The sequence below is a fragment of the Paroedura picta genome, chromosome 8, assembly GCF_049243985.1.
Source record: "Paroedura picta isolate Pp20150507F chromosome 8, Ppicta_v3.0, whole genome shotgun sequence".
In the NCBI taxonomy this organism is placed as follows: domain Eukaryota; kingdom Metazoa; phylum Chordata; class Lepidosauria; order Squamata; family Gekkonidae; genus Paroedura; species Paroedura picta.
In genome coordinates this window covers 102373148-102385659 of record NC_135376.1, presented here as the reverse complement: position 1 = coordinate 102385659, position 12512 = coordinate 102373148, and the positions used below count along the sequence as shown (strand labels likewise).

The 12512-nt window shown below is 54.1% G+C and overlaps 1 protein-coding gene across 5 annotated transcripts in view; it reads left to right on the top strand.

The window, feature by feature from the left end:
• PKD2L1 (polycystin 2 like 1, transient receptor potential cation channel) overlaps nt 1-12512 on the top strand; it is a 41166-nt gene that overhangs the window by 10790 nt on the left and 17864 nt on the right. For 3 of the 5 annotated variants that reach the window (XM_077351094.1, XM_077351097.1, XM_077351093.1), the window contains exons 2-5: nt 2439-2552; nt 6792-6919; nt 8810-9063; nt 10996-11220. In XM_077351094.1, the coding sequence (XP_077207209.1) occupies nt 2439-2552; nt 6792-6919; nt 8810-9063; nt 10996-11220 (721 nt within the window). Of the gene's footprint in view, nt 1-1313; nt 1458-2438; nt 2553-6791; nt 6920-8809; nt 9064-10995; nt 11221-12512 lie in introns of those variants that run through there. The other 2 variants (XM_077351096.1, XM_077351095.1) reach the window with 2 other exon arrangements.

Genomic DNA, 12512 nt, shown 5'->3' with positions numbered 1-12512 from the left:
AGCTCACCACCTCCTTAGGCAGCCTATTCCACTGCTGAACTACTCTGACTGTGAAAAACTTTTTCCTGATATCTAGCCTATATCGTTGTACTTGTAGTTTAAACCCATTACTGCGTGTCCTTTCCTCTGCAGCCAACAGAAACAGCATCCTGCCCTCCTCCAAGTGACAACCTTTCAAATACTTAAAGAGGGCTATCATGTCCCCTCTCAACCTCCTTTTCTCAGGCTGAACATTCCCAAGTCCCTCAACCTATCTTCATAAGGCTTGGTCCCTTGTCCCCAGATCATCTTCGTCGCTCTCCTCTGTACCCTTTCAATTTTATCCACGTCCTTCTTGAAGTGAGGCCTCCAGAACTGCACACAGGACTCCAGGGGTGGGATTTTTTGAAAGTGGTATTCTTCTGCTTACCTTGTCTGCGTTTTGATGAACTTTCACAGAGAATCTGCTTATTTACTTTGGCACAATTCAAGCCCACTTCTCTCTCTGGCCGAGCACCTCAGGGTGGGCCTGGAAAGGTCCCAGAGTGACAGCCCCTCTGGAGGGGACACTGGTCCGGCCCCCTGCAGAGAACGGCCACTTTGGCACAGACTCTCCCTTCCAAGCCTCCCTGTCTCCAGCCTCCCCTCCCAAATCTCCCTGGGTTTCCCAATCCAGATTTGGCATCCCCCTCCCCCTTCCCCCCCCCCCCACACACCCCGTTGTCTCTGGAGCCCCTGGCTGAAGAAGAGGAAGAGGAAGGGTGGGCTCCTAGTAGAGGCCTCTCCCAGCGGCTTCCCTTCCCTTCCTCTCCCCACAGCAGGCACCCGGTGAGAGGGGGGGGGCGTAGCACCAGAGCCAGTGGCAGCATTTGCCCCCCCCCCCACCGTGGAAAGGGGTGTCACCCCAAGGGTCCTCCAGAGACCATGGCGGGGGAAGCGCCGAGACCCCAGCACGCGCTCCTTGGCTGAACCGGCCCTGCCTGTGAGGGAGGCGGGACTGAGGGAGCTCTGGCAGGAATGCTCTGTGAGAACAGCGCTATCGGGACTGGGACTTTCTGCAGCCTGGAGATGCGCTTCCAGGTGGCCCTCGTTGCCCCTCCCCCGGGGCCGGCTGGGAAGGGCCGAAGGGTTGCGGGGGGGGGCGGGCTCCGTCCATCCGCCTCCTCCTCCGGCGGCCGGGCTCTTCTCCGGGAGCGCTGAGTGCCTTCGATCGTGCGCGACATGAAAGGAGCCGGGGGGGGGGGGGGCGGCGGCAGCGGCAGCGCAGGAGGCGCGGGGGGAGGCCGGGCGGGGCCGGTGGGGAGCCCTCGCAAGCAGCCGAGTCCTCCGGGAGGCTGATCTCTGGCGTTCCGGGAGGAGCCCCGCCGGGAGGCTGGCATCCGCCCCCCCAGAGCGGGAGGCCCCGAGAGCCCCGAGGGTGGAGGTCTCGTGTTTCCTTCTGGCCTGACCTGGATGGCCCAAGACCAGCTAAGCAAGAGGTTGATAGTTGGATGGGAGACCCCTGAGGAAGCCAGCTCGGCCCCGCTCTTGTCTCTGAGGGACCCCCGTCCCCAGCAGGCCTCCTGAAGAAGGCTTCAGTCTTCGAACACCAACGTATCTGTGGCGCTTGGCCCAGGAGAACTGGGGCTTGGGCTGCATTTGGCTCCAGCCTGGTGGAATCGGCTGCCCAGGAGACCTGGCCTGTACAACGGCCCCGCTCCACCTGACTGACGCTCGAGGCCAGAGCAAGCACATGCGATGCCATGGGCCTCCCTCCTTCCCTCCCACCATTAAGCAGCGGCCAAGGATGCTGCAGCCAGAGCATGGGGCCAACTGGCAGGGAAGGGCAGCATTATGGAGGCTTTAGTGTTTGTAACATCTTTTAACTAGAATTTTGTCACGTGAACTGCTCCAAGTCTGTTGACTGACTGACTGACTGGCTTCCCAGAAGTCAACCATGACTTGACAGGACTTTCCACCACCAAAGGGCTACTAGGGATGCATTATAGACAGGGAAATGCTCGGGGTGCCCAGTTGCCAGGAGCACAAATGCAAGCCATGCGCAGGTTGTTTTCTTGCCCCACTGGGAAACAAGGAGCTGATCTCTCTCGGAAGGGGAGGGGCTTCCTGCTGGGCTGTTTGGGCAGGTTTCTTCATATGCCAGCCCTGACTCTTCATCTCAACATATTTCCCCTATAAATAAATAATGCTAGATAAGCTTGAATATTTTGGTTTACCGCAGCAGAAGCTTGAAAAATGTCTAGAAACTTCGTCTTGTGGTTTGAACTCCGGCTCATTCCCAATAAGAATGTGAACCACGTGGCCCCAAACTAGTTTCTGATGCAAAACAGGACGGCCCTCTGGGGGACAAACACCCTGGTTGGGTGGTCATCTGACAGGGCAGACAAGGACACCCCAGAGCAGAACCTTAACTCACTCCTTTTGTTGTTCTCTCTCTCTCTCCCCCCCCCCCTCCCCAGGACTGTGGGGCACAACTCTGACTGAAAACACTGCTGAAAACCGTGAGCTGTACGTGAAGACCACGCTGCGTGAACTTCTAGTCTACATTGTATTCTTGGTGGATATCTGTTTGTGTGAGTAGAGCTTCTTGGTGTGATCCGTGGCAGCTGGGCCGGCCCCCACGGGGTCCGGGACGATGTCGGCAGCCACGTCGGGCTCAGCAGGGTGGCAGAGGACATTGGCAATTGCGTGCCACGGTTGACACAGGGATCCACCCCTATGTGCTTCCAGCCCACTGAGCCATGAGCAGAAGCAGCATAAGTGTTGGGGGTCTCCAACTGTCTGCTTCAGTGCCTGAGAAGCTTTCTATAATCGTTCTATATTCTTGAGTTTATAGAATGGCAAACGCGTTTCTTGCCTTGAAAAGCCTGCAGGGATGCTGGAAGTCAGCCTCAGTCCCGTGGCCCTTCCTACCCTCCTGTCTTCGTGGGCACTTGGTCAGACAAAGCAGGCGATTGCACTGGACGCTCCTTGTACGGGGCTGCCGTTTTTCGAGGACATCAGCCGTTTCCTTGAAGCTTTCTGGAGCCTGAGATGTGCAGCTCCGATTTCTATGAGGCCGTGATGTGTCCGTGGTCACGTGGGAAGGGTGGCCAGGCTGATAACACAGAGGGCCCTTCCTCAGGACAGATTCAATGCCGCTGCGTGCCAGATACGAAGGCACTTTGTGCGGGAAGAACAAAGCGTATTTGTTTTAGGGAGGCTCTTTGTTATCTCAAAGGAGCACCTGGGGCGTCTCATAGGGCAGCGGGTCCTATTTCATGCCTCCTGCCACGGAGGAGGCACACGGGTGATCTCTATCGCTCGCAAGCAGGAGAACAAAACGCCAGTCCTTCTTCCCGTCCTGTTCTGATCGGTACAAAACAGACACTGTCAAGTTTGTTGGTGCCTGTCAGAGTCCCCCCGAAAACCACGCAATTGATGCTTCTGCCCAGTGGGCGCCTGCGTTTCTGAGCGTGGGTGTGGGCGTGCGATAAGAAAGTTCGATCCCTCTCACAGGGGCCATCTCTTGCCTGCGTCAACAGAGCCAACCCCTCCATGGACTAGAAGGGCCGTTTGTTCCGGCAGATGTGCCCCTCAGCAGTGCAAGGACCGAGGAGCTGCCCTGGTGCTGCCCTCATGGCTTCCGGGGGGGGGGGGAGAGCTGCAAGGCCTGGCCTGGCCCCCAGCTGGAGACTTGGGGTGGGCTGTAAGCAACAGTGTGATGTGCCTGGATGGGACATCACACCTCAGAAGTGGTGCCATGCCACAGTGGCCCAACCATGGTCGTTTCTTTAAAAAAATTATCTGCTCTGAACAGCAGAGGGAAACAAAAGACGGGATCAGCAGTGTTCACAATGATGTGGTGAGGAGACCTCTCCGCTTTGGAAAAGCAGCCTGCTTCTGAATGGCTCCAAAGAGGGACCACGTCAGAACCCTCCAGTTGCTGGAAAGGCAGGTTGTTTATCCCACCCATCGGCCTCCCAAACTTGGCTCTAGTTCTTTGCCTCTCACAGTCAGTCCCAGAGAAGTCCACTCTGGCCCCATGATTGGTTACAGCTGTGGGCACGCTGGCACACCACTGCCACGGAGAGACTCTAGCGAGGGGCCTGTCATGCGTTTCCCCAAACAAAGTCTGCCCTCCTTAAAACACTTTATCCACCTCCAGATCGCCCTCCAAGAGAGTGGTGGGGAAGAGGGGATGCTAAGTTATGCCTGAGGCAGCTCTGTGGAGGACCTTTTCTAATTGATATGATATTTATGTTCTCACTAAGCATGGAGGTTTCTGACATCAGCCCACGATTACACAACACCCTTTGCAGAGAAAGTCTGTTTACTGCTCTGGTTCCACATGAGAAGGCAGATCAGTTCTACAAAGGCTGTTCTAAGCCAGAATTCTTCCCTTGAGCATGGACCATTATTGAACAGACTTGACAGACTCCAGGGTTGCTATGTGCCCACTGGCACCATGGATGGTCTTGTCTACTGAGGAATTACTGTCATACCTCTCTAGGAAAATCACTGAAAACTATATGGTAAAATGATAGCTTTTTCAGCAATTCTTAGACAGGTGTGATTCCACGTCTGAGCTTTCTTGGAAGTGATACCATGTTGTTGCTGATGGCTTCCCCCACCCATGTCCCTGCACCAGCTTATCTCCTGCTGACCCTGTTCTCGACCTTTCTACTGTTGAGGATCCCCTGAAACATCTTCAGCCTTAGAGGAACTTTGGATGTGATGTCAGCAGGCCACACTTCCTGCCATGTCACCAGAAGTGACATCACCCAGACACTCCCACCGGATGGGACATCACCAGGCCACTCAGTCAGTCAGTAATCTTTTATTGGCATAAAACCAGGCCACTCCCACAGCACAGGAAGTGACAGCTCAGAACTATTTTTAGATGATTTATGTACAGAACCATACCTGCACTCAGTTGGCTACCAGTATGCCCTTCTTCACCAAAGGGAGCCAGAAACAGGGCTGGGGCGGGCCTATGCCGCTGACCCATAGGCAGGCCTGTGCCCCAAGCCAGCTTGGTGTAGTGGTTAGGAGCACTGACTTCTAAACTGGAGATCCGGGTTTGATTTCCCACTTCCTCACATAGAATCATAGGGTTTGAAGGTACCTCCGGGGTCATCTAGTCCAACCCCCTGAACAGTGCAGGAACTCACAACTACCTGCCCATGCACAGTGACCCCAATTTCATGCCCAATTTCACCCAGCCAGAGTGGGTGAGTCACAGCAGTGATAGAGCTGTTCTGACTGAGCAGTCCTATCAGAACTCGCTCAACCTCACCCACCTCACAGGGTGTCTGTGGTGGGGAGAGGAAAGGGAAGGCAGCTTTGAGACTCCAGGTAGCATATAAGATCCACGAGGGAGGATTGCATTGTTATTTTTATGGCTCTTGGTTCTGTTTACTCATTGTGGAAAAAGCAAAAACATTCTCGTGTTTAAGGTGTATTGTACAACATACTTTAGCTGTATTCTGTGATTAGTTTATTAAAATGTATGGTGAACGTAACAGAAATGTATTGTTCCTGTAGGTTGGGCCAATTGCCTTCCTTCACAGGGCCAGGGCCAGGGCCAGGGCTAGCCTTTGCTGCTGTGTTGCCCCCAAACCCACCCCAATGCCAGAAACAGGGCTCCGCCACCCCCTCCCCCCCTTAAGGTAAATGCAAGTACTGACCCCTCTGGACTCCAGTCCAGACCATGCGTGACAAGCTTCACTTTGCAAGGATTAGGATGGCCAGGGCCCCTCCCCTCCCCCCCTCTCCAGGCCCACCATTGGCCATTGCAGGGGTGGGGGGGGGAGTCCATGAAACCCGGGTTGAAAAGGCCTGGCTTAGAAAAAGGGGGTGAAATGTGGGACAGTGAGTTGGTGGGTTTAGTATTGGGGGGGGCCCTTTCAGCTGACACCCAGGGATGTCTTACACAGGCTAGGCTAGTGGAGGTCATTTCTGTCTTGTCTCAGCCTTTGTTTTCCGACTGAAAGCAACTTCCCTGTGTTTGGGGGCTGGGTGGGGGGTTATAGGCATAGATTACTTGCGAGCCTGAATCTTCCTCTATTTATGGGCACTGCAAACACTAGGGTGCATAGGCTTGCAACTCTGGGGTGAGCTATTCCTGGGGATTGGGGGGGGGAGGGTGCCTGGGGAGTTTGGGGGAAGGAGAGGGACTGCAGTGGGGTCCAAGGCCACACAGCCCAGCCAGGAACTGACCGTGGCAGTCTGGAGAAACAGCTGTAATTCTGGGAGACCTCCAGGCTCACCTGCCGGCTGGCAGCCGCAGCCCTTCCTGTCCTTAAATTACTTCTGTTTATCTTGAGCGTGAGAAACACTTTGGCAATGTGCCCTCTGGTCTGGAAGGGCCTCCATCTAAGCCCAGTGGCCCTGGCATCCCCCAGCAGCACCGTGGCTGAGAGGAGATGGCTTGCCTGCAGGCGGATCTGCAAGTCTGCCAGGGAGATCTTGGTGGCAGTCTGAGGTCCCGGGACCCTCTGGCCCACCCCAGATGGGCCCCCTGCTTGCCCTGCATTTGGTGCAGAGTTTTTCAGCAGTAACTGGCTTGCTTAGACATCATTTGCCTGGTCTGAAAATCCCCGTTTCTGTCTCTGTTGGGGCAGGAGCAGAGTTTGACTTTGTTGTAGAATGTCTGATGCTGGATCCTTGGTTGATGAAGACTTTCCTGTCATTTGGACCGAATGCATCTGCACGCGGGTAGAATCTGCTTCGATAAAGGACGTCCCTTTCGTATATCAGCCTTGCTCGTTTGAAGCCAGTTTTTAACGGGTGAATTCTGGCACATTTCCTGCTCTTGTTTTTCCCCCTAGTGACCTACGGGATGACCAGCTCAAACGCCTACTATTACACCAAAGTGATGTCGGATCTCTTCCTGGACTCTTCTTCAGGCAGCAGAATCTCCTTCCAGGCCATCGGGAGCATGGCGGATTTCTGGGCTGTGAGTATCAACAAGGTTCGCCTGCCCTGAGTCAAGCCCCTGAATCAGAGGAGCCCAACCACGGAAAGGAGCCAGAGTCCGGCCGCACCTCAAAGACGGGCAACGCTTGGGGCAGGGGAGGAGCTGCCTCAGTCTCTGCTCACTCTCGGAGGCTCCCCCTCCTCCGCTCCCGGTCCCCGGCTCTGTTACTCCTCAGGGTGCTGCTGGGCTCTGGCTCTTGGCTGCCGCAACAGGCAGATGACCCAGGCGACCCAGGAAAGATCCAGCGTGGCATAGTGGTTAAAGCAGTGGCCTCTAATCTGACGAGCCAGGGTTGATTCCCCGCTCCTCCTCCACGTGCAGCCAGCTGGGTGACCTTGGGCTCACCACAGTCCTGTCAGAGCTGCTCTCACAGAGCAGTTCCCTTAGAGCTCTCTCAGCCCCACCTACCCTCCAGGATGTCTCTTGTGGGGAGAGGAAGGGAAGGCGAGTGTAAGCCGCTTTGAGGTTCTTTGCAGAAGAGAAAAGCGGGGTACAAAAAACAGCTTATACTGGGGGCCAGCAAGTGAGGACTGATCTGTGCAAACATTAGTGTTTCTGGATTGGACATACACTGGAGGAAGGAACTGCTTGTGGACAAGAACAGTCACTTGTGAGAGCACGGAGGCTGTGTGTGTAGCTGAAGAAAACCCATCTAGTTCTTACCACTGTACATTATGATTAGCGTGCAGGTCCCGTAAGAGGCAGCTTGGTTTGCCTTCTTCCCTTCCCTCAGGGCATGTGCAGTATGCCATCCCTTCCCCTTTCATCCCCTACCCTAAAGTGTTACACAAGAGCCACAAACTTCCCATTTCTGAAGTGAGTGACTCCTGGAATTCCACAACACCCCCTGTTCCGTTTAGGAAAATGAGAGAGGCCAATTGGCCTGGTAGGATTTCTCTCTCTTCAGGCTGGTAACAGATCCAGTGCACTTCCTGGCTGTCTGGAATTACTTGCCTCTCATAGTTGGGAGGGACCTCCATGGTCATCTAGTCCAGCCCCCTGCACAATGCAGGAATTCACAACTACCTGCCTACCCACAGTGACCCCAATTTCATGCCCAAGTGATTCCCTCCCAGCAATAATTTCCAGAATCCAGCTTGTCCTGGAGGAAATTCAACTACAATCCCACATTGGTGATCAGCAATTCCCTGGGTCTGCCAGGAAGGGCCACAAGAGACAGACCCTGGCACATCCCTCCCTGCCCACCCACTCACAGTCTGCCTGAGTTCATAAAATCAGCATTTCTGTCAGATAACTATCCAGCCTCTGCTTAAAAACTTCCAAAGAAGGAGAATTCACCACTTCCTGAGGAAGCCTGTTCCACTGAGAAACCGCTCTAACTGTCGGGAACTTCTTCTGGATGTTTAGCCGAAAATTCTTTTGAATTAATTTCAACCCATTGGTTCTGGTCCGACCCTCTAGGGCAGGGGTAGTCAAACTGCGGCCCTCCAGATGTCCATGGACAGCGAACGCTGGCAGGGGGCTCCTGGGAATTGTAGTCCATGGACATCTGGAGGGCCGCAGTTTGACTACCCCTGCTCTAGGGCAACAGAAAATAACTCTGCTCCATCTTCTCTATGACAGTCCTCCAAGTATTTAAAAATGGTGATCATATCACCTCTTAGTCATCTTCTCTCCAGGCTAAACAGACCAAGATCCCTCAACCTTTTCTGATTTGTCTTGGTCTCCAATCTCCTCATCATTTTCTTTCTTCAGTTGTGGTGCCCAAAACTGAGCCCAGGACTCCAAGTGAGGCCGAACCAGAGCAGAGTAAACTGGTAACGTCCCCTCACATGACCTGGACACGATACTTCTTTTAATGCAGCCCCAAATCCCGTTTCTGTTTCCCCTTTCTGTGTCTTTCCACAGTATACTCAGGGCCCCTTGCTGGATAGTTTGTATTGGACCAAATGGTACAATAATGAATCCTTGGGCCAGGAAACGCAGTCCTACATCTATTACGAGAACCTGCTCCTTGGTGTTCCGCGACTGAGGCAGCTGAAAGTCCAGAACAACTCCTGCGTTGTGCACGAGGACTTCAAGGAAGACATTTTTGGCTGCTATGATGTGTACAGTGAGGAGATGGAGGACAGATCTCCCTTCGGGCTCCTCAACGGAACAGCGTGAGTGGGATAAAGATAGAGTTGCCAACTCCGGGATGGTAAATTGCTGTAGATTTGGGGGTGGGGCCTGGGCAAGGGCTGGTTTGGAGAGGGACCTCAATGTGGCATAATGCCTATCCCCCCCCCCCACCTCCCCAAAGGAGCCCGGCCTGTTCTTCATGGGAACAGATAGAGGCTTGAGTTCTGTTGTAATTGTGGGAGATCAACAGCTCCCCCTGCAGGCTGGCAGCCCTAAGTACTGCTTTGAAATTTCTGGCTCTAGGAATGGCTTTTGCAACCATAATCTCTATATGAAATGCTTTATCGAGGTCAGGGAGCCTGTCCAAGATCCGCCTGGGAAACAGGTGCTGCTAGCTGCGTGCCGCTTCGGCTGGGGCTGGCTCCCGTTGCAGCTCAGTCTGAGCTGAACCGTAAGGGGAACCAGCCCATCTCTGCACTGCCTCAGCTCAGCTCAGCTCAGGCTGGCGCTTTCTGCAACTTGCAGGAGGAGGAGTCAACTTAGGATCCTTTGAGTCTCAGTTCACTACAAGTCACTTGACTTCCCAGCTTAAAGTGAACTCTGACTCTGAGGCAGTTAAAGGGATCTCAGTCATTTCAATTCTTTTTCCCCCTAAATCTCCAAAATACCTTCTTCTTTTTTTCTTCTTTTTTTTTTGCACACCCCGAATCAGCATGATGAGGGGCGTCAAAAGATGATTAGTTCAGAGGTGTGCAGCTCCTTTGTCATGAGGGCCAGATCCGATGTAAATGTCACCTCATGAGGCCATAAAAGGTAGTACAAGAGAGGCGAACTTTTAAAATCACAGGCAAGCCCAATTAATGATATTATCATGCACAGCCTCTGTCACCTGCCAATAAAGGTAATGACCAGCCGCTTTAGGCTAAAGAAGGGCCCTGGACAGGCCAGTTCCAGCCCATGTTTGACATCTTTGAGATAAGTCCATAGGAAATCGGGATGCAGTGGTGGCCCACATGGTGGCTTTAATGTCCAAAGCAAAAATCTCATATTCGCAGAACGAATAAGTATCCTGAATGCAGAAACAAGATCCACTCGTTCCCATTTCTTGTGAGAGACGGAGAGAAGGCCAACCTAGAAGTCCCAGGAGCCCCTTCTGAGCTGCAGCCTCTGCGGCCTCTTCACAGAAGAACTTGGCCGGTTCACAAAATGCCACCTGGGCCCCCATGCCCTTTCAAGTGTCGGGACAGCTTCCTGCCGACTGTTTTAGCCCTGGAAAAGCCACGTAGGGGAAGCAGATCACCTACACCTTTGGTCCAGTCATGGCTGGGCCTCTGTGGCCTTGTTTTAAAAGGCCTCCTGCTTCTCTGGCAGGCCCATGACAGCCACGGGCGGGACCTGCGGCTACCGTAACGCCTAGCTTTGCTCAGAGGCAGGCTACTGTGGCAGTGATGAAATGAATCTCCTGACGCTTCGCTCTAATTACGAAGGAATTCATGAGGGAAACAAGTTCAATTAAGTCAGCTGCCACTAAATCCCTAGAGATCCCTCAACCCGTGAAGGCTGTTTGGAAGCGTCAACTGAGCCAGAATGCAGCAGCTCTCCTAATACTGGAGAAATGCTACACATTTGTTTACAGGATTTGTGAGTGGGCCATGCCCAGGACACTCGAGGGAGCGCTGGAAGTGCCTTGACAGCCTTGAGCTCCCTCGCTCGCCTGTCCACGTCGAAGTCCTTCACAGGGTAAAGTGGCTCCTTCAGACCAGCAAGGTTCCATTCTGGGCCTACGGTCTTGTGTGCAGGCACATGAACGCTTCTGCCCAGAAGGACATGAAATGTTGCTGGTCTTAAAGGCTGGAGGGCAACAGGGCTTTTCTGCATACAGGCAGGACCCAGAGCAGCATAGATTGACTTGCCTCCCTTTGGCTCCCTCTCTGTCCCTCCCTCCCTCTGTCTCCCCACATGGTATTCTGCAGATGGCAGTACCACACAGAGGAGGAGCTTGACGGTTCGTCTCACTGGGGCAGATTAACGAGCTACAGCGGAGGAGGCTATTACGAAGACCTGAGGATGACCCGGGAGGAAAGCTTCACTGCCCTTCAAGTCCTGAAAGAGAATTTGTGGCTGGACCGGGGAACCCGGGTGACTTTCGTTGACTTCTCCGTTTATAACGCCAACATCAATCTCTTCTGCGTGCTCAGGCAGGTTGGGGCCTCCTTGGGGGCTCGAGGCTGGAGAAGAGCAGGCAGCTGGGCTTTCCTCCCCCAGAACCTGCCCCAGCCCTCTCTGGCGGAGGGAGCGCCATGAGCCAGAAGACCACCCTCTCTCTTGGCACAGCCCACGCGCCACCTCCACTAGGGGCTGCTGAGGGAGGGAGCCCTGGGACACCGTGTTGGTTGGCCACCGTGTGGGCAGCCGTGTTGGTTTGAAGCAGAATGAATTTTGTGTCTAGGGGCACCTTTAAGACCCACACAGCTTTAGTCCAAGTATGCGCTTTCGTGCGCAGGCACACGCGATATTGCCTCTGAGGCTGTGTGTGTGTACTAGGGATGTGCACTCCGGCGTGGTTCAGCCAAGGCGGCTCAGCCACGCTGAAGCGCACATCCCTAGACATGAAAGCTCATGCCTGGACTAGAACTTTGCTGGAGTTGAAGATGCCGCTGGACTCCAAATGTGTTCTCGTGTGACGCCAGAACTCAGTTGCCACAGATTGCCAGGGGGAAGAAGAAGATGCCGTGGCTTAGTGGCAACGGGAAGACCTCTGCCGGAGACCCTGGAAAACTGCTGCCAGAGTCAACTGTGCTGCCTGGGAGGCACCCGTGGTCTCGTTCCGGGGGAGGTGGCTTCACGGGAGACACTTGCAGCAGGCAGCGTGGAGGGCTGAGGCCCCGCCTCCCTCGGCTTGGCCTTCAAGCCAGCCTCCGTCTGTTGTGCCGTCATTCGTTAACAGCTCACGTGCTCTGCTGTTTCTGCAAACAGCCCCCAGTTTGCCTGAGCCGCCATTTCCCTTTGTATCCTCCTGTCGCCAAGGGCCCTTCCCCAGAGTTGACTGGGATCCTGACTTTCCTGCATTCTCGTTGATTTGTTCCAGGGGGGGGGGGGGCGGGAGTGTTTCCTATTTTGCACGTATTTTGCGCTCTCTAGTGGACAAACTGATATTACATTATTTCATCTCCAGCATATTCAGGTTTTTATGTCAGACATTAAAAATGTCCTATTGAATTGACTACTAGATGGAGCAAAATGCATGGAGAACAGACACCAGTAACGGGAACACATAACCCTTCCCCAGTAACGGGAACACATAAAGGAAGAAAATACGAATGCAGGCAAGCCCTGTCCCTAGGCCTGCGTGTGGATGCACTGGGTTATGAAAGCTTCTTCCAGTCTCAGCTTCAAGCTGCTGGGGGTGGCGGGGCACGGCTCTGGGGGAGCATAGGATCAGGAGTAAGATAACCACTCCCCAGATGCTCCCTCCCCAGCATGCCCCACC